Below are 22,021 nucleotides of genomic sequence, written 5' to 3'. Positions count from 1 at the left end.
CATGGGGTTTTTGTGTGATGAACTTCCTAAGAACAGGCATCAAGCAGCACCAGGTGAGCAAGACTAGGGAAAGGCATACTGCAGTTACCTGTGTCAAATACATGAGCCAGTACAGTACGTGAGCAGGTTCTTTCCAGCAGTTGAGGAAAAAAATCAAGCAATTTATGTGGACAGGTTAAAGGAAGTTCAGCTTCATAGAACAGTTCATAACTGTTAGTCCTGAAGTTAATTAAATACATCAACTTCAGTTGGTGAATACAAAAAAAACACCCCTCCTGGTGAAGAGCTTGCAGAACTAAAACATATAATGAAAAATCATTTTTTGATCAAGGAAATATAAGAAATATGGTTCACTTCATTTGCATGTGTATTTCTTTTCAAAAGGATAATTTCTGTAGTCAACCCACATAACAAATGATGTGGCTAAGTGCTACCGTGCATTAATTGTTGTCACTGCGCGTTAAACAACACAGCCTCTTATTAAGTGCAGCAGTGGGGCAGTGTGGGGAGATGGACAGCTGGCATTCAACCAGGGCTTTCTTGTGTGACTCACTTTACTCGAAGGCTTGGGTTTCACCTGTGAAAAATAGCTGCAGGATGTGCATTATTCACGAGCCTGTGGGGATCAGGTTATTAGTCTTGTTTTATGTGTTTGCTTTGTTCCCTTAGCGTTAAACAAATAGCCCGTATTTGGGCGGGCTTTGTTCCTAAATCGCCTATTTTCAGTGTCTTCTGGCATTATTGAGTGTGGGGCAGCATAGGAGGTAAAGATTGAGAATATTATCAAATTTAAACATTAATTTAAGGCTAAGGTTTGGGAATGGGATTAGGTAATTGTAAATTACCCAAAAATGTTAGATCAAAGGAGTTGGTGGCCTTTGCTGACCTGTAGGTAGAGGATTGGGTAACTGCAGTTAAGAGTTTTGCCAGAGAGGGTGAGAGGTCAGATCGGAGAAGAAGGAAGATGTGGATCTCATTCCCTTATCCACCTTAAGAAATACAGCAGGAATTCAGGTTAACAAGAGAAGAATGACAGTCATAGAAAAACTTCACTGTGCAGATATAATGGTGCAGTAGCTCCAACAAGCTGTAAAATGTTCAGGGTAGCAGGTAGCTTGCTGGGTAGGCATGGCATCAGGTGATGCTTGAGGGTTGAAAGATAGCTAAGCTGCCTCTACAGTGAATGAAAGTGGTTTTCTGTGTTCTGTGTCCTAAGAGCTGGTTTCCCAATGACATGTCATAAGACTGGCTTTGTGACACTTCTCTGAGATGCTGCCGAGGTGAGCCACTGTTTGCATTGTGGGACAGAAGCAGCAGAGCCTTCCCTGGGCTGGTCCCCTTTGGAATGTTATTGAAAGCCAGTTCCTCGATTGTACAGTAATTGTGGCACATTTAAAACTGTTGTTCACTCAAATAGTTCATTAACATTTGCTGACTTGTCATAATAATGATACTAAAAATGTGTCTGTCCAGCCAGTCAGTCCCAGAGGTTCTGGCTGAAACAGAAGAATGGCAGCTTTGGGCCCTGGGAGTCATGGGAGAGCTGAGGGTTCATGGCAGGGTCATGGGAGGAGAGACTGATGTGAAAGTGAGGGCATGTGTACTCCGGTGGTTGATTAGTTTGGAAGAAAACCTTCCTGCCAGAAAGAGAGGGAAAGTCTTTGTTATTTCCAAGGGGCAATTTGTTTTACAGCAGCAGACGAAATAAAGAAAACACACAAACAACACCCATATACAGTACAGTACATGCACAAAAGAATCATCTGTAAAGTAAGGTTCTAGCCACAGGTAACAGCTAAAAATGAGAACTTAAACCTGTTCTTGTTTAATTGGAGAAGTCTGTGTCTGCATTATAAGGGTAATGATTGGACTTCATTAAACAAAAGGTGTGAAAGGAAAAACTCATAACCGATAGATGTGGGATAGGGCTGAAAGATCACCACTAATGACTTTCTGACATAGTTTGAAAGCACTCCCCAGTTTGTTCTTACTGCTCAAATTCAGATTCCTAAAATCAGCCAATCAGGGTAAAAGTTAAAGCAGATTCAATAAAAGGACTACAACAAATTTTAAAATCAATTTTAAAATGTTTAAGTTTCCTTAAGAGAAATAGGTGCTGTTGCTCTTATTTGAAAATAATATCAGTATTTGCCTCAAAATTTGATTTGCAGTCCAGAACAGTCCCCAAATCCTTACATTTATCTACAGTCTCCACTGGTTCACCCCTGATGCAGGTTTGAGTGGGGTTTCTCGTGAATGGAATTGAGATTTTTGTTAGCGCTAAGTGGCAAAAGCATCTACAACTGGCTAATGGCCCCACTCATCTGCTTGCAGAAAAGAACAATAACAGAGTTTTATGTAACTTAATTATGCGGACCGAGTGGTGAAAACTACCATTTGTATACAGAACAAAGAGTAAGGGAGACAATGCAACATCATAGGGGTAAACCAGTGGAAGACTACAGTACTACAGTACTGCTTGTTAGACAACGCATTGTTGACTCTTACCCTCTGAGTTCTATCTGTAATAAAATCAGTAACCCAGCTGACAGGATTAAGATCAAGACCAAAATTAGACAATACTGTAGCTGACATTAGTTGCCAGTAAATAAGTCTGAATACAACTAAATGCTGAAGAAAAACTGCAAAAAAGAGCAATTGTATGCCATACAGCTGTTTTTGCCAGCTGCATGAACTTGTAAATACATGGTAACATGCCACGCAGTGTAGAATTTACTGTTTATACATTTGAGCAGTCTCTGTTTCTTTATGTGATTATCAGTTTGTCAGAGAAGATAGTTTAACAGCTTCTAATAGGAACTGTTTAATGACATGTGAGGGGCAGTGTGGATCGGAAACAGGCTGTGCTGTGAAATGTACTGTATCTAGTTTTGGAGTGCAATAAATTCTGCTGGGCCTCACGCTGTCTCACAGAGATCTGTCCTACCCCTGTTTTCCAGGAAGCTGGGAGGTATCCTGCTTACAAGGAGATGGTGGCAGAATACAGCTGGCTCAATAAGTGTGAGTGTCTTCCATTGTTTTGCTTGCTGTGGACAGTGGACAGACCTTCTAATTCTAGTACTGACAAGCAGGCTCCATGTACAGTATTTGCATACAAATCTGTACCTTTAATGAAGTGAATGTTGTTTAAGTCTGCAAGAAAAGTCCTATGTGTATGTTACTAGAAGATAATTGGTATAAACACAAATCTAGTACAGAAGCTGCACCTGGCCCTGTGTGACACACAAGGTCAATCTGTACTAGACGCTCTGCTTCATGCTTGGTGTTTCTGTGTCAAAGCTGCTTGTTTTAGTTTGGCAGGACACATGGTTTTAGTGCTCACCACGTATTGTTACGTATTGTTCGTCTTCAAGAAGAGTGTTTCCAGTTGAGGGCGAACATAATTTGGGAATGCTCATTTGATGATGTGTGTGTTTCCTCTCCTAGTGGCCAGCGGGCCCCTGCAGTCCTCTTCCCAGGGCTCGGACACCAACTCCTCTGCCTCCTCCTTCTCGTCCGGCACTCCCCTAAGCTCCCTGAGCGGCCTGTCCCAGGTCATGTTTCCCTCCAGCCTCCCACAGTTCGGCTCGGAGATGGTGGACGTGTGCATCTCCACCGAGGACTCCCGGCGGCCCAGCTGCTCCGAGCGCACAGAGATGGCCATTCAGACTGACCTGCAGCTGCCGCCCAACAGCGCCCTGGAGCCCGAGGCCCTGGCGAGGCCAGGGAAGCTCGTCGCCACGGAGACCAGCCGAACCCTGGGGGCCACGGTGCTGTTGAGGGACACGGTCATCCGGAACGAGGGTACAGATGAGGTCCCGTCCCGGGACCGGACTTTGTCCACGGGGGACCTGGCTGCTGAGCAGCTGGAATCTCCGAAAACGGCTGTGCTGCTAGCACTCAGCAGGCCCCGCCGCCCCATCCGGAGGTCCCAGAGCCACGTCACTGTGCTGGGTGAGGCTGTCATGTCTCCTGGCGAGTCTGTTCTTTGTCTTGGTGCCCATTCACAATAAAACCTTTTTCATTCTTTCCTTCTTTTAATTGTATAATGTTAGCATGTCCAAAGGGGTTGGGCAGCTTGTTGACCTTGGACCCCTAGAGGTTTTTTTTCTCCTTACAAAGGAGTTTTTGGTTTCTTTCCTCTGTTGTCTTCTGGTATTTTCTGTTCTGTATTCACAACATGTATGGTTACTTTCTTTGTTAAGGGCCTTTGGGCAACCTTGTTGTGAAAGGCGCTATATAAAAATAAATTGAATTGAATTGAATTCACGCGACAGCTCAGCTGACTTAAAGAGGCAGCTTCTTCATTTCACCTGCAGTTACTCTGGGACTGTGTGGAATTTGCTAGGGAACTGCACCATTAGCGCCAGATAAACTGAAGGCAAAATCATGCATGTCTCTGTTACTCCAAAGCAGTTTAGTTTAGATTGGACAAACTTAATGTCTTAAACAGCATCCTTAGAGTGGAGCTCCTCAATATTTTCAGTGGATCTGATCAGGAGAATAACATAATTACCACAACCAGGTAAACCATAGAAGAGCTGATTTAACAGTGCCACATCCTGATTTTAGAGTACAGCTAGGCTCAGAGCTGTCTCGGAGCTAAGGTTTCCACAAAATTAAAGGAGCCATTTGATTAGGTGGGCTGTATTTTCAGGATTTGATCAATTAAGTAATTCAGAGACCATTTATAAAGTAAAATACCAACACTCTGTAACTCCCAACAACCACATGTCCATTCCTGAAACTCAATAAGTTATTAAACTGTTCTGTTGTGTTCTATGTGTTTAAATATTGGTGATTTAAGAGTGACCTACTGTATTAAGCCTGCTGGTATGTGACTGACTTGAACCTGGGATGGCCACCCCTGATCTTTGCTATCAATTTGTTCAATAATGACTAAAATACTCACTACACACTAAACTACAGCTGTAAGAATGGGTGGAGACCATGATCATGCAGTGGTTGAAGTGTTTATAATTCAGCTCCCTGAGCTGTCAGAGCATGACATAAGAAGGGTAATGAGTGCTGAACAGGCTCCAGCAGTAGAAGTCACACATTCAGGGCCAGGGGGAGGTCAGTCCACTCTGTGCTCACACACAGATGGACACGGGAGGTGCCTGATGTGCTGATCAGGGTCCACAGACCCTCTCAGGCAAGTAGGTGTTGGAGCTAGCATTCAAACCAGTTGGCCATACAGAGAAAACTCAGAGACAGACATTCTAATAGTTGTGCTGAGCCGCTCTCCGTCTCCTCAGAGGACAAGAAGAAGAAGAAGAAGGTGAAGCTGGGCGGGGAGGGGACCGGCCTGCAGCGCTCCAAGACCTTCGTCAGCCTGCTGTTCAAGAGCGGTCGCAAGAGGGATGCCTCCCGGGACAAGAAGGAGGGAGCGGCAGGAGAGGGACGGAGCCGCTCTAAATCTCCGGCTCGCTCTGAGTCGGACAGAGGTGAGAGTTTCAGCCCCCAGACCACCCAGTGCCACACGGCCTCCACGAGCTTTCAGGGCCAGAGCACAGCTTCACTGGAGACTCGCTCACTGGGGACTGTCAGAGTCTGGCTTTACAGTAGAGTTTGTACCTTTCAGAATATATATACAGTATATAGCATTTGTATATCCTAACAATTGTTTACCTTTTTTATTGCTTCCCCATGTTGTCTAGATCTACATGTGTCAATACCTCAGTCTTTCATAAGTAGCCTCTTCTAGCTCATTTGCACTTGTCTCCATTAAACATAATCTGGCAGGTGTTTGCCTGTTCTTGAACAGTATCTAAATGTTTTCAGTTTCATTTGCTGCTACCATAGTGTTTGCAGTTTGCACAGCTGTTGATGCCCTGTTGGCTGGACTCGGCCTCACTGAGCAGTTGTGGGATGAGCTGGCATGAGGCATCTAGGGCTCAGAGACCAGTGAATAGACATCTGCTTGTCTGGGCTGTAGGAGAGGAAAGGGACAGAGTCCTATAAGACAGTGACTGTTACCTAAAGCGTCTTATGTGCTGGTACACCTGGTATTGCTTCCAGCAGTGTGCACACGTGTTACTAGCTTGTGACTTTCAGAGTAGAGCTCTTGTAGATCAGCCCTGACAAATGAAAAACAGCATAAAGAATTTACCTATCAAGTCTGCTCCATCAAATTATCCGCGCATCTTAAATGGTTATTTTCCTAATTTAACCCTGGTGAATTTGTTTTAATTATTTAGTGAGCAGTTTATTTTGCTGACTAGTATATGTACCTGCACCAGTACATGTTGTATATGTACCTGTACCAGTGAACAGAATATTTGCTGATGTGTAATTTGTTTTGCTTTTGTTCCAGTCAGTGCAGTTCAAAAGTTTGTGGTTAAGAGCCTGAAGAAGGGTAACTGTTTTGTGTGGTTCGGTTTGGGTTGCAGTGCGAGTGTGTAGTTCTGCGCTCTCGGTAGACTGGTGTCCCCCTCTTTCTGTGACTCCAGTTTCTCTTGAATGCCAACCCTTGAGTTCCCCTTGTACACATTCACACCTCTGTGAAGTTGCATGTTACAGTGAGAATGTAAAACCATGAATTCCTGAACACCTTAATATTTTAATAGATTTTATGAAACCCCTAAATATGTCAGTAAAATAAGAAATACCTTGTTTAATATTTTTTTCTCAGTTACTGTATACTGTAAAATTCCTGGTTTTATCTTCTTCCTGAATTAAATGTGTGTGTGTGTATCTTACCCAGGAACAGAATTTTCAAGGAATATCAAAGTATATAAAGTATTAACTTTTAACACAAGGAAAACAGCCTTGTGTGCTGTAAATGAAGCTTTAAGCAATTAATTCAGTCTGGGTCACTGTATGGGTTCCAATCTGACTACACAAGTTCCACAACAAGTATGAGATCCCTGTACCTGAAACAAGGTACAATTCAGTCACTCAAGTGTGATAAGTGTTATACTGTAAGTGTTGTTAGTCAAACAAACATTATGGATAACAGCCCAACTAGGTTTATTGAACAACAAAGTAGGTGTTGTTCACAAGGCTGTGCTCTGCCATGAAATGTCCTGTCCTGGTTTCAGCTCTCAGCGCTCAGAGAATAAGAATAAAACTCAATGAGGAAATAACTCAGCATCTTTAAAAAGAGCAAAGAACTTCTTAAGTTGTAAGAGCTGACCAGATATGGGATATTCTCAGTTTCAGTTGATAAATTACACAGTCAGGAAACTGCTGTTAAAGAAGGAGCAATGTATCTAGTTCAGGGGTTCTTAACCTTTTTGAGAGTGCAACCCATTTTTCGGGTTAAAATATTCTGTGACCCCCCACCCCCCTTTTCCACACACACAGAATTAAAAATGCCAGCAGCCATATGACTCTGTAACTCACAACTGGCAGCCCACTGAAGCTAAGCAGGTGTGAGCCTGGTCATTACCTGGATGAGAGACCTCCTGGGAAAAACCAGGTTGCTGCTAGAAGAGGTGTTAGTGGGGCCAGCAGGGGGCGCTCACCATGTGGTCCATGTGGGTCCTAATGCCCCAGTATAGTGATGGGAATACTATACTGTAAACAGGCGCCGTCCTTTGGATGAGATATAAAACCGAGGTCCTGACTCTCTGTGGTCATTAAAAATCCCAGGGCGTTTCTGGGAAAGAGTAGGGGTGTAACCCCAGTGTTCTGGCCAAATTTCCTATTGGCCCTTACCAGTCATGGCCTCCTACTAATCCCCATCTATGAACTGGTTTCATCACTCTGTTCTCCTCTCCACTGAGACCTGATGTGTGGTGAGTGTTCTGGCGCACTATGGCTGCCGTTGTGTCATCCAGGTGGGGCTGCACATTTGTGGTGGTGGTGGTACTGTAGAGGGGATCCCCATTACCTGTAAAGTGCTTTGAGTGGAGTGTCCAGAAAAGTGCCAAATAAGTATAAGCAATTATTATTATTTTGTAAAAATTATAAGCCTACTCACTTAATCCTAATAGTAATGTAGCCCTCTCGGGTTCACGTGGGTATGCGCGCTCGCTGCTGCCGCCTCAGGTTAGCCCCCATTGCTGGGGACTTGAACTCGGGCCTCCAGTGTCACTCAACAGGGACCCAGCCAGTTGAGCTAAAGGGAAATCTCCCTTCAGCCAGACGGCTGCGGTCCCTGCTATTCACAGGGAAGGGCGATGACGTCACTGTGCTGGTAAGCCGGCTCGTAACACCTCTAATGTCGGCCGTATGTGTTACAATAATAATTTTTATTTGTATAGCATCTTTACTCGAAGAAAACAATGCCTAATCTACATCATTTGCTCAACACGCGGAACAAACATGTTGGACAATGTTTACACTCCCTTCCCTTCCAGGCGCTTTTTGCACTGGCCTTGATGGAATTTACAGTCCATTACTTGCTTGAGTTCAGGGGGCATGTTCTTAGCTGCGAAGGCTTGTCTATGAATCAAACAATGTGTCCACAGAGTGAACGGAGCAGCGGCCTGTACTTTCGTGACCAGCCCACTGTGTTTGCCAGTCACAGCTCGTGCATCGTCACAGCAAATTCGCACACACTTGTTCCAGTTGATTTCATGCTCACGTCCATATGTGTCCAACAAAATGAAAAGTGGCACACTCGGGAAGAGGACGACAGAACAAAAACTCCTCATTAATCTCCTGAGACATCGGTGGTCTCGTCAAGTTGTACAGAAAAATACACACTAGATTTTATCTTAGCCATCACCTGCTCTTCCACGTCTCTTGCCCTACGCCCTACTGTATGTGGTAAGACATTGTCTCATTTGTCACTGGAATCAATGCTAGCTGCTCTGCAGTGCTTTTCCTACACATGATTGAAACCATTTCCTTACCGCAGAGTAAGAAAAAAGTCTCACCTCCCAGTTTTGGCAATCTAGTTAGCTATAACGAAAGACGCCTGAAGTGCCTTCTGGTTCACAGTGGGGGTTTTTTAGAGAGTAGATTGTTGGCTACTTAGCTACTGTATCTTTCATTCAAAAGAAACTTGGAATGGGTTTATACTGCCAACTGGAGTGTCTGGTTTGCAAATAGCGTAGCAGTTTGGAGGGCTTGAGGTTTTTCTAAGCCAACACTTAGCCACACATGGCGGTCGTGCATCCTCTCCATCATTTGTCTGTGTAAATCCGTAAACTCCATTGCTAGGCTCATTACGACTACCTTGCGCAAAAGAAAAAAGTGGTACAAACATAAATGCAATCATGGTCCAACCAATAGGAGTTAATGTAGTACCCTTGCCGGGAGCACCACAGAGCAGGCTGGGAGTTGTAGCCAGGGATTGTCTGTGGGTTCACAGAGTGACCACTAAGTCACCCTGCTAATGTAAACAGCAGGTGTATCCAATAGTTAATTGTTTACCTTTGTTATTGTCCTTTGATGTGTAACCACCCTGACTCTGCACAAGTGTTCCATTTACCTCCCTAGTGTGTGTTTTGGTTGATTCTGTCCCTCTTGCCTATAGTGTGATTCCCAGTTTAAGAACCCCAGATTTAGTTGGTTTCATTGCTTTTGAGCCACACATTCTTATCTTGTTACTCTTTATTACTTAAAGGAATTGAAGCAGAGCTAGAGCACCCCAGCGTTACCCATGAACAGTTTCTTTCCACAGACCTGCAGCCAGGGCTGGATTTTGGTGTTTGTAGGCTCTAAACACTTTTACTCTAAAATGGGTAAAAAGAGAGATAAATACCAATTGAACTATATTCATTGATATGATACAGGTTAAACTGTATTAATGACTAGGGGATTCACCCACAAATGAAGCTCATACCACTTAATTTGCTGGCAATAAAGTATTTTTTTTACTTCAACCTATAGAACTTTGAAAGACAGTTTGAAACTCTCCAAAAACTTCCATACACACAGGGTAAGGATTAAGGAGTGGTACTTCCAGTTATGGTGGGTTACAAGGACAAAGCAGCAAACACTGACAACTATTTACAATGGCTCCTCATAAACTGTCTACACTATTTACACTGCCAGGTCAATCTCCCGGACAACACACTCAAGTCCAGCCCCATGGCCGCTGCTCCCAGCCTGCCTTGCGGGCTCATAGATAAGGGGAGGTGCAGCCGCTAAAGCGACAGGTGCGGCCGCTTCACTATTCTAATGCTTAAGCCCTTGATTGATGGAGCAAGTCAAGCGACCATCACTTTTGATACTTCTAGTTTCTAGAACAGCCACTAGATAGGGTATGGGTATTGATTTGGAGCACCTATTGTAGGGTCAATCGCAAGCATGTTGTTTCAGCTCGTTTTTCGTTAGTGTTTCTCTCCTTCATAGGCCACAAACATTTTACAGGCCCTAGGCAGGGAAGACCCGGCATGGCCTGAGGCCGGTGGTCTCCAGTGCTAGGGGTTCTTTGTGTGTGCCTGTGGCTGTAGGAGGCTGCTGGTCTCCAGTGCCGGGTCTACTTTGTGTGGGCCTGTAGCTGGGGGAACTTCTCTCTGCAGGCCTGAGGCTGGTGGCCTCTAATGCAGGGGCTCCTGTCTGTGGGCCTGCAGCTAGTAGTCCTCAGTACGGGGGCTCCTGTCTGTGGGCCTGCGGCAGGTGGTTTCCAGTGCAGCGACTCCTGTCTGTGGGCCTGAAGCTGGTGCCCCTCAGTGTGGGAGCTCCATTGTGTGGACCCGTGGTCCCCAGTGTGGGGGCTCCCTTCTGAGGGCCTGTGGATGGTGGTCTCTAGTGCAGGGGCTCCTGTCTGTGGGCCTGTGGACAGTGGGCTGCACTGCAGTGGCTCCTGTCTGTGGGCCTGTGGCCCATGGTCCTCAGTTCAGCAGCTGCTGTGGCATACATACAGTGGGTATAGAAAGTCACCACCCCCTTTCAAAATGTTCACCTTTTGTTGCCCTAAAGCTCAAAAAGAAGACAAAAAGGTCACTCAAGAACATTCACCTTCCTGTCCTTCAGCCACTCTGTGGTTGCTTTGGGTCATTGCCATGTTGAAAGGTGTGAACCATCTTCCTATTTTCAACTTCCTGGCTGAGGGCTGCAGGTTTGCTTCAAGAATTTGCCTGTATTTTACACCAGCCATCTTCCCTTCTATCCTGACAAGTGCCCCAGTCCCAGCTGAAGAGAAACACTCCCGCAACAGGATGCTGCCACCACTGTGCTTTACTGTTAGAATGGTGCTCTTTGGATGGCAAGATGTATTGGGTTTTTGCCAGACGTACCATTTAGCATTCTGACCAAAACGTTTGATTTTGGTCTCATCTGACCACAGCACCTTTTGCCACTTGGCCACAGAATCTTTAAATTGCTTTTTAGCAAAACATAAATGAGACTTGATGTGGCTCTTTTCTTGCCACCCTCCCATACAGGCCAGACTTGTGCAGCGCTTGTGATATTGTTGTCACATACACACAATGACCAGTCTTTGCTATAAAGACCTGTAGCTTGGTCAAAGTTGCCATCATTTTCTTGGGAGCCTCTCCGATCAGTCTCCTTCTTGCTCAGTCATCAGGTTTGGAGGGACGGCCTGATCTAGGCAAGGTCTGGGTGGTGCCATATGCCTTCAACTTCTTAATGGTGGTCTTGACTGTGCTCCATGGAATACTTAAAGCCTTTGAAATCTTTTTATACCTATCTCCTGACTTGTGCTTTATCTCAAAGTTCTTTTGAAAGTACCTTTCCACCCATAGTAGATTCTTTGCTTTGAAATGCAGAGTGGAATCCTCTAGAAACAGCTGCTTTTATTCTGAACTAATCAAAATCACCACAACTGATCACAGGTGGGAGCCAATTAGTTTGTTGTGTGATCTGTAAGGTGATTGACCTGAGTAAGTTTACAAATGCAATTGTAAGGAGGGTGTTCACTTTTCCAAATAAGGTATTTTAACTGTTGTAATATTAATTAATTTTCAGAATGATTTCGAATTTTATTTTCACTTGTCTAATGTGGGTTACTGTGTGTAAATAAAAATGGAACAAGCCTAATTAAATTGGTTTTTATTTTCAGTGCCATACAACAAAAGGTTTGAAAGGGGGTGGTGACTTTCTATACCCACTGTATGGTGTTCTCTTAAGCCTGGTTTACAATTTGAGCTACATCTTTCAAATCTGTTCAACCCGTCCTGTGTCTTTCCTTAAACCTGTTCAGATTTTCATTTCTACTGTATCGCTGCCAACAACACCTGGAAGCAGAACTGTGACTGGTCAGCCATAAGATTTTGAAAAAAATAATGTTTTGCCTGTAGCATGAGCACAGCTTTCAGGGGATGGAAGCCAGGCTTTCTCATGCCTCTCCTTGCCCTGCTTCTTGTAAGGCAGCCCCTCATGCCTCTTTGCTTGTCTCCCAGATAAGGAGCGCGGGCGGCTCTTCAGCCTGTTCAGCTCCCCAAAGGAGTCTGTGGCCGCCCTGCGTGAGCAGACCCCCCTGCCCCACTCCGAGGCGCTGGCCCTAGTAGAAGACATGGCCAGGAAGCTGCTGAATGAAGACGAGGTCACTGCAATCATGAGGCACTGCCAGAGGGTGAGCACCCTGCACCCTGCACCCTGCACCCGAGTTAGTAGGTCAGATGATTGCAGCTGAGGGGGAGTATTAAAATTGCAATGGAACTAACTCACCTGATACAGTCTGAGAGTTGTATCAGTTCAGTGGTGGTACTGTAACTGTCTCATGCAGGGTGGGGGTAGTAATGTGATTTTTACCCCCCCTCCATTATGCTGTAAACTCGCAGTGGCTGAGTTAGGAAGCATGCCGCTCAGTTTCTGAAGACAATTTTGATACTTACAGATGTGGATTGTGTAAACTGTGCTGTTCTGACTAGGCTCAATATATAAGAAGTGTCCTCTGTAGCACAAGTGTAGTGTCTAGAAGCATTCCCATTCTGCATGTACCTTGTGGCTGTGGAACTGCATCTCCTTCAGAGCAGGTCTTTACTGTGGGTTTTAATTAACAAGAAAGGTACAGTAGGTACAAATAACGTTTTGAACCCTTGCACACTGGATTTTGCAGAAATCATATTTATTAAATTTGGAAAGAGGATTGGTCGCACCTTTTTTTTAATTCAATGTATGCTTCCTACGGAGTTCCATAAATCTCATCAGATATGCCAATGTGTTCAATAATTTTATTGAGTGTACTTTTTATAACCAAGGAACCAAGCTGTCTCTCCTAAATTTAAACACTCAGTCATGTTTTCCAGTGGACAATGAGAGTGACGTTGCATCTTCATACTGAAGAGAGGATTTTTATCTTGTGCCTGAAGCTCTGACTGGTTTGCTATCTCCTTTGTGCGTCTCTCAGTTTGTGTCGGACCACGTGGTTGAGGACCTAGTCCGCCCCCTGCTGGCTATTCTGGACCGGCCTGAGAAATTGCTGCTGCTCCGGGAGATCAGGTGGGAGGGAAGTGTTGGAGAAATGGGCAGAATACCCGGATGGGGAGCATTAGTAAGAGGAAAACAGTAGCATCCAGATAGGGATTCTGCTGGTACCCAAAGCAAGGACTAGGAAGTATCAAGGAGTGCGCTGACTAGAGAAGTACACTATCATGTAGTAAACTCAAAACACAGGGGTAATTCTCTACATCACAAGTGTTTTAAACAACTTGCAAGAGTCTCTCCAAGAAGAGGCTTAGCTAGACAGAACTGAAAACCCATATGACACCAGCATTATTGTTTTCCTTGTGTGAGACAGGGCCAACAATTTAAACCCTGGAAATATATGCATGAAAATGAAGGGGGGAGTGCACTACAAGCAGTATTATGTGGTATCCAGTGTACTGTATATCCATCACACTCTTGTTCTTTTTGAGACAGAACACTGATTCCCCCTACAGACCTGGGCAGGTTTGACAGCATGGTCATGCCTTTCGAACTGGAAGCCTATGACATTTTAAAGAGCCGATCTGGTAAGATAGAAAACGAGATACTCAATGCAACTTACTGTAAAACACAAAATACTGTTTTTAAAGTATAAGTAATGAAATTATGCTGTTAAAATGACTTTGAAATTGGCAGAAAACTCACAGTGCACAAAACTGTATGCTTTATATATAATTTGAGCTATATTAGAAATCCACTGAACAGATCGTGTGCAGAATTTGAAAAGTGTTTCTGTAACATTGAAAGGACAGGGAGGTAAAAGGAACTCAACCGATTCCACCTGAAACAATAATAGTTTGTGAATACTTGATTGAAGTACACAAAATCAAACACACAAAAAGAGAATGTACTTTTCTGGGGTAGTGTGAAATAGCCTTCTTCCGCTCAATGTACCACTGATATTTTTCCATTCTGATAAGTAATGAGTAATAAATTTACTTATACATATTTAGAAAATAAGTAGCAGAGGTAACTCAAACTGCTTCAGGTTCATCAAGGACTTGTCTCAGCAAAACCAGAGCACACATGTGCAAAGCTGAAGGCAAGGATAGGATGTTGAGGAATGTTAATAGGTTTACACAAAGAGTTGTGGATGTCTTGAACAAAGAACCTAACCACCTTAGGAGAAGCACTTAAGTAGGTTAAAACTGAACCCAACCAAGCAGTAAGAAAATCCACTTCGGAGCTGGTTCTGCACAAATCAGCTTTTCACATGCAGTCGCGGGCTGACAGGTTTTAACCCTGGTGCAACTGTGCCATGATACTGTATGGTGATGGAGGTGAGGGATGTGCTCAGGGAATGTAGGAATGTTAAGACGTCTGGACTTTCAGGGTTCGGTAGACTCCGACTAATGAGACGCAGCTGTGATTAACCCAGACCCAGACCACTTGTGACTACCCTCTAGGAACAGGCTGGGGGCTTGTTTCAGCACTGCAACAACAACAGCTGCCAACACAGTGAGAATCCTGCAAGCCGTACTGTATAACCCACATTTTTACAGAATTGTACAGATGAAGCAGAATGCAGGAATATTGTTTGAATGCTATGTATTAAAACCAGACTTATTTTAAGGCCTGGTGAGAGTGATAAAGAACACATGGTGTTCTCGAGCTCTATATTGTGTGTTGTGTGAGAGCAAGAGTTGTGTCCTATTGAAGCAGCTGTACTGAACAGACATTCTGCCCCTGTTCCCTAGTGAGGTCTCCAGCTCTCCGCTCCCCGCGGGATGGACTGGCACCCCGGAGACACCTCATTACCCCCATCCCAGGTCAGTAGTCCCACAGCTGTCGCTACAATAAGCCACTCAGCCGTGTGAACAATTCTGCTTGTGTCATTTGTCACTGTCATTCCTAATGTAATCACCCCCAGTATGAGAGTCCTGTACCCCCTGTGACATGAAGAAGATCAAGTACTTGTAGTTAGCTGCGTCAGCATGAGTAGGCTGCAAAGGAACAAGTAAAGGTTTATCCCATGCTGAAAAGAGAAGAGACACAATGTTTCGGCTGTGGAGCCTTCTTCGGGTGCGTCTTATACCCTGGACAGGATGCCTGTGCATCACAGGGTGGAAAGACACCAACACACACACTCACGCCAGGGCCAGTTTTCCCAGAAGCCAGTTAACCTACCTGGAAGATTTTAGACTGCAGGAGGAAAAGGGCTAAAAAAGGGAGGAAATTCAAACCCCAAACAGGTAGCACTCCAGCTCTGGAATTGAACTCAGTCCCCGTGTTGTGAGGCAGCAATGATAACCACTGCACCACTCTGCCACCCTAATATTACCTGTCCTTTGCCACAAATATCCCACAGCCTCCACCACAATCTGATTTTTATTGTGTTTCACCTTGCACAGTGATTTGGTTCGTTTCCTTTTCCTTGTTGCCGTGATACACTGGAGCTCAGGCGCTGCCAGCAAGCTCACTACATGTACAAATCAAATGTAAAAAAATATTCTTTGCAAGGAAGAAAATTGAAACGAAAGGCAGATATTTGAGACTTTGCTGCTTCCGCCCTGAAGGTCACCAGTTTCTGCCCTGACCCAGGTCACAGGAGTGCGCTTTGTTTTTCAATGAGCTGGCTAAATAATCTTGGGATGGCCTCCTGAAAGAGAAATACCCCAGTAAGTCTGTTCTTATGTGTGAGTAAGGAGTCGCCGCTCTGTTGGAGAGTCTTGAATGGGAATCGGCAAAATGGAACGCGCCTGGCCTGCATTGTTTAACCTCCACACACCGGCCTGCAGGCTTTATCACTCTTCCGGTTGTCCATTGTGCTCATCGCAGAGCAGTAATTCAAACCTTGTCAGGAGGAGTTGGCTGTGAAACCTGAGAAGTGTTTGTATTGCTCATGCAATGTTAGAGCCTCACGGAGCCTTGCTGTGTTTGAGTGTAATCTCTCTTCTGCACGGCGCATCAGCGTGTGAGCACCTTCTCACTGGTCAGAGATGTTATTGGGACACCTGGTGCATGCCCTCCAGCAGGGCGGCGACGGTGTCAATCGTGTTAATAACTGTGTGGTTTGTTTCTAGATTACAGGGGGGGGTTCCAGCTCAAGCCGGTGCAGGACTTCGAGAAGGACAGGCAGCTGATGGCGGAGATAGAGAAGCTGCGGCTCTCTGGGCTACAGGATATCCGACAGCTCCCCTCCAGGACTCTGACCCCTCTCCAGGACGTGCAAGTGGACAGCTACTCCGCAGAGGCCCTTAAACCCCTCCCAGCCAGCCCCATGCGCTCCAATTGGCTGCTGGCTGAGACCCAGCACTCAGATACAGACGCCCCTCTGAGGAGGGACAGTCCTGGTACGGTCCGCTCTGTCCACTATGATGAGGTGTCGTTGCACTCCACGGCTGACAGGGGCCATACCACTTCAGAAAGGGGGAGATCTCCCTTCCGAAACGGCCAGGCAAAAGCCAGGAAGGAGAAAGCAGAGAAAAGCAAGGACTCCCTGTACACTGTGATCAACGCCCCCCGCAGATCCAGGCCGATGCTGTCGGAGATCTTTGGAGGCACAGGAGGAGAAGGGTCTCCTGGCAGTGCTAATCTCCGGGACCTCAGTTCTGACAGGGGCTCAACAGCACCCCCTACAGTAAGGGCGGGAAGGGGGCAGGTGAATGGACACTCACAGAATGGCTTAAGCGGCAGCCCAGCCAGCGCACCAGTGGAGGAATATGAACTAACCACTGTCACCATCTCAAAAACCAAGCAGTCCCTGGGTGAGTGTGCAGTGACCTCAGGCTGGCTATTGCCCTTTCCAGTGTCAGCCACAGTGTGGCACTGTCTCTTTAATAATGCATAAGAATTGCTTACACTTATATAGTGCTTTTCTGGACACTCCATTCAAAGCTCTTTACAGGTAATGGGGACTCCCCTCCACCACCACCAATGTGCAGCATCCACCTGGATGATGCGACGGCAGCCATAGTGCGCCAGAACACTCACCACACATCAGCTATCGGTGGGGAGGAGAGCAGAGTAATGAAGCCAGTTCATAGAGGGGGATTATTAGGAGGCCATGATTGGTAAGGGCCAATGGGAAATTTGGCCAGGACGCCAAGGTTACACCCCTACTCTTTTTGAGAGACACCCTGGGATTTTTAATGACAACAGAGAGTCAGGACCTCAGTTTTACATCTCATCCGAAGGACGGCGCCTGTTTACAGTATAGTATTCCCATCACTATATTGGGGCATTAGGACCCACATGGACCTCAGGATGAGGCCCTGCTGGCCCCACTAACACCTCTTCCAGCAGCAACCTTAGTTTTCCCAGGAGGTCTCCCATCCAGGTACTGACTAGGCTCAGACCTGCTTAGCTTCAGTGGGTTGCTAGTTGTGAGTTGCAGGGTGATATGGCTATACCAATCACCAAACAGAGCAGGCACAGGCAGCAGCATCTGGTTGCTTGATCTTTTTGTATCAGGCAGATGCAGGTGCTTATGTAGAAGGCTGATGTTTATCCTTGAGGGTAAACAGGAAACTTCTATTCTTTAGGGGCCTTATTTAAGTAGGGCAGAGCTCTGTCATCATCTTGTGCAATGCACGTCATCATTACATTATTACATTTATCAGTGCACCATGCTGCATTACATTCATTAAGAATGTCACCAGCCCTGCTTTACTGTACCTGTGGCAAGCTAAATTAATATTGGCTAACTGTAATTCAGTGATAATGCACCGTTAACACCGACTGCTGTTTTCATGCTGTCTTTATAATGAATGGCCAGTAGAGGGAGTAAAGTTGCAATATCTTAATTTTGGATTTCAGTGCTGAACCTCATTGGCAAATGGCTGTAAGGGCTCAGTGCACAGAAGAGACTGGTGGTTATCTAACATGTTTGTTTATAGTAACAGGGCTACATAACGCATGTGGCCATATCTGACAATCCAGGTGGACTGATGGAGAAGACCTCCGGGATATAATGAGGATTTAGGAGAGATCCATCATAACAGTGAGCCTATACTGAAGCATAATCTCTCTAGATTAAATGTTAAAATGCTCTCCAGTGCAGAACAGAGCTTTGCTTTTTTTACTGCATTAGGCTCTGATACACTCACTGCTGCTTGAAAAGGGCATTTCATAAGACGGCTACCAATCATGGATAATATAATCACAGAACCGCTTCTCCCACTTAATTTAAATTCAGGGCCATGCACACCGTTTATCTCATCCAGTTAGAAACCACAGGGAAATAGCAAAAATGTAACCCCTTGGCTTCTAGTTTTTCATCATGTGAGGAGGTGATGGTGAAATAGCCCTTCTTGTAGCTGCTATAATAAGGACGGATCTGGCGTGGCTCAGGAGTGCTGTTCATTCCTGTCACGTCCAGTGCCCAGTCCTTCTCATTCCTCTGAATGACAGCCCAGGCAGTCAGTAAAAACATGGCTCTCCCACAGTGCCACGTGTCTGACTGATGTGACCGATGGCAGCGCAGACATGGCTCAATCGCGCTCAGCGATTGTTCTCCTGGGCGGGGATCCTAACCCACCCTCTATCTCTCCAGGAATCAGCATCTCAGGAGGGATGGAATCCAAGGTGCAGCCGGTGGTGAAGATCGAGAAGATATTTCCTGGCGGAGCAGCCTCCAGCAGTGCCACACTGAAGGTGAGGCTGCCCCTTCCAGCACCTGGCCAGCCACTTCCCGACACTCCCAGGGAGCGGAGTCTCAGTGCGTTGCTTTCTGACCCCACTTCTCCAGCAGCTGCATGCCTGCACTGTCCAGTTCTCTGCACACGGTTTGGGGTGGACGATAAGACTAGAGCTGCCTTTTTATGTATTTCCAGGGTTTCGAGTTAGAATTCGGGTTAGAAGGGTAATTGGTCCAGTGAAGGAAGAATTTAATCAGCTGAGGGGAAAGGGATTGTGATTTAAAGAGACTAGGCTGGACCATGTCCCTTGAGAGCCACAGACAACAAGCCTACTATGTCCAGAGGATGTCATACCATGCCAGTCAGTCAGTAGTTACTATTTAACATCATCTGCATTGTCTTCCATTTCCTAACACTGAACAGGAGAGAGGTCAGCGTCTTAACTTCCACCTAAACCAACTGTGAACAATTGTAGCTCAAGTTGGGTTTTGTATATTCCTTTGGGGTCATGAACCCTAAATAGTGACCCCAAAAAGAGCTGAGGGGCAAAGTCTGTGACGTTTGAAAAGCAGAGATTTGTTTAATCATCCTGGCCACATGTTAAAAAAAAACAGACAAACCAATAAAGCAGGTTTCTGAGTGCAGAGGTGGGTGTTCAGAGAGAAAGGCTGATGCATTTGTAGGGATTGTAAAGGGCAAAGCCTTTGGAACTTTGAGCCTCGGCCTTACTCTTGCTGGTATTGTGGGGACAGACAAAGCCAAAGTACAATTTCCGATTTCAGAGCTGCATGGAGGGCTGACTGTGGCTGGTTGTTTTTTTTTGAGGGCCCTGGTTTACAGCCTGTGTACAAAACCTTATTTAGACAGTAGCAAAGCATCCCCGTTGTTGCTACTGAAAGACATGTGAAAAGCATGGGGTACCCTGCTTGCAGGATCAAATAGCATACACCACATTAATTAATGGCAATTATAAAGGAGCGCCAAACAGGCATTGCGTGTGTTGGCAGACAACTGGTCCTGTCTAATGGACATTGGTGCCCGCTCTCCCTGCCAGACATGCTGCCCAGATGAGTACTGTGCCCTAGTGATCCATACTCGGCAGGTGTTTCAACCTTAGTGGGTCGTGCTGAGTTGGCACGGGGCACAAGGCAGGGCTACATCTTGGATGGGAGGCCAGGCCATCGCAGGACACACAGACATTTCACTCACACAGTCATGTTGGGAGCAATTCCTGCCTGTTAACCTGGAGAGCAGGTCTTTCACTCGAGGATAACTCACCAGAGCATGATGAGAACATGCAAACATCACACCGATAGATCCAGATCCGAATCCAGGACCATGCAGCTGTGAAGAGGCAGTGATACCCAGTACAACACTATGCTTCTTTGTTCTAGTTTTCCACCTGACAGCACCCCTGTCCTCAGTCTGACCCAGGACCAGAGAGCCCTGAGGCAGTAGCACTAACCCCACTGGGCCACCTGAATATACCCTCTGTTGTTGCACCACATAACAACAATAATTAGTGTGAAAAATTCATGGGAAGTGGATTAATCAGATCTTCAGTGTTAGTACTTTAATACACCCCAAATCTCTCCAAGCAAACAATTAAATAGTCTATAAGATGCTATAAAATGGGAATAAGAGGGTGAAGATGGGCTTGAAGGGAGGACACTGCTGTCAGACTAGCAGCATCAATACTGGAGCGTTTGATGGCATGGCGGTGTTCGAGAAGGTGAGCTGTGCTCCGTACTGGGCAGGCGTGCTGTGAAGTGACCCAGAGAGTGAGGTCAAGGCTGGGATCCCAGGTGTGGAGTGGGATCCTCCTCAAGGCTGGTATGGATCAGGTGACAGCACCGTGCAAGGGATGCTACAGGGGCCGCGGGGAGATCAGATGTCTGCTAGGCGTCTCAGTTTCCACGTCTGCTGTGATGTCACATGTGTTGTCACGCCAGATCTAGTGTATGGAAAACGATAAGACTTGATAAGACTCCTATTACTTAGCTGTCTGAGCAATTGCAGGTGCACGTTCTACTGATTAAGTTGAGATAAAAGTGCTTAGTGTCACTTTAATTCTACATGTCCGATATACCACTCATAAAACCTGAAACAGCTGTGCAGTTTGTCTCAGTTCTGTCCTGAGAGATGTTGACTCCCACAATGCTGCCTTAAACTGAACCTCTGAGCATCACCTTTACCACCAGGTCACTGGTTTGAAAGTAAAAGTGATGTCCGAAGAGATAGGGGAGTGATGGTGAACTACAGGCTCTGGTTAGGAAGTTGTGTCATCAATTGCAACAGCAGCTTAGTGTGTCTTCCTGTAGGAAAAGTGAAGGGAAGGGGTGTGTGTTCACTCAGTTAAAAAGATTACAAATGAGAGAAGACCATCTAGTCCATCTGTTTGCTAGAACACACTGATCCGGGAATCCTATCAAATTACTGGATCTTAAAGGATCCACAGAATTGGCTTTAATCTTAAGGTTAGGGAGTTGGTTCCAGACCCTTACCACCTTTAGTGTAAAGTTGTCTCTTTCCTGAAGGTTCCTTAGCTTATTTTCTGCTTGTGATCATCCATCCTTTCATTGTTGCTGATCGTGAAAAAGTCCCTCATCAAAACCCCTCAGGATTTAGAATACTTTAATGATGTCATGTGGTGCTCTCTGTTATAAACTTACTGATTCAGCTCCCTTGACCTGCCCTTCTGACCAGGAGTTAGCCCTGCTATCCTTTGCACTGCTTCTAGCACAAGGTTTCTCTTGTCACACAGCGAACAATCCTAGTGAGGTCAAACTCTTGAAGGTATAATTTTAGTAGGATTTATACGTCTTATGTTGGGAATTCCACAATCTATATGAGCAAGTCCTTTGGAAAGTGATCTAGTTCAGTACTGTATCATTTATTTCATCTTCTGCAATGTACACTACCTACTGTAGATGCAAAGTGACTGGGTGTATCTGCACGTTGTTCTTTAACCAGACCTTAACTCTCCTTCCGATACTGAGGTTTTGAAATCTTTACAGCAGTTATAGTTTGTTTTTTTTTCACTGCTGTTGTAGCACTGTTTCACACCCCAGAACAGTGTTCCCTGCCAAGAATACTGATTTTCCTTCCATCCAATATTTTTAAATGATTTTGATTTCTAATGATAAAAGGTA

The 22,021-nt window shown here is 45.5% G+C and overlaps 1 protein-coding gene across 1 annotated transcript in view; it reads left to right on the top strand.

Annotated features, from left to right (window-relative positions):
• LOC148661780 (PDZ domain-containing protein 7-like) overlaps nt 1-22,021 on the top strand; it is a 35,963-nt gene that overhangs the window by 8,436 nt on the left and 5,506 nt on the right. Inside the window, exons 7-15 of the mRNA XM_088636029.1 lie at nt 2,961-3,021; nt 3,448-3,954; nt 5,259-5,447; nt 12,264-12,436; nt 13,214-13,305; nt 13,726-13,817; nt 14,988-15,059; nt 16,314-16,997; nt 18,785-18,885. Of these exons, the coding sequence (XP_088492155.1) occupies nt 2,961-3,021; nt 3,448-3,954; nt 5,259-5,447; nt 12,264-12,436; nt 13,214-13,305; nt 13,726-13,817; nt 14,988-15,059; nt 16,314-16,997; nt 18,785-18,885 (1,971 nt within the window). The remainder of the gene's footprint in view (nt 1-2,960; nt 3,022-3,447; nt 3,955-5,258; nt 5,448-12,263; nt 12,437-13,213; nt 13,306-13,725; nt 13,818-14,987; nt 15,060-16,313; nt 16,998-18,784; nt 18,886-22,021) is intronic.

The sequence above is a fragment of the Lepisosteus platostomus genome, chromosome 6 (assembly GCF_059453375.1).
Source record: "Lepisosteus platostomus isolate fLepPlt1 chromosome 6, fLepPlt1.hap1, whole genome shotgun sequence".
In the NCBI taxonomy this organism is placed as follows: domain Eukaryota; kingdom Metazoa; phylum Chordata; class Actinopteri; order Semionotiformes; family Lepisosteidae; genus Lepisosteus; species Lepisosteus platostomus.
The sequence above is the reverse complement of the archived record's forward strand: the minus strand, read 5'-3'. Positions and strand labels throughout refer to the sequence as shown.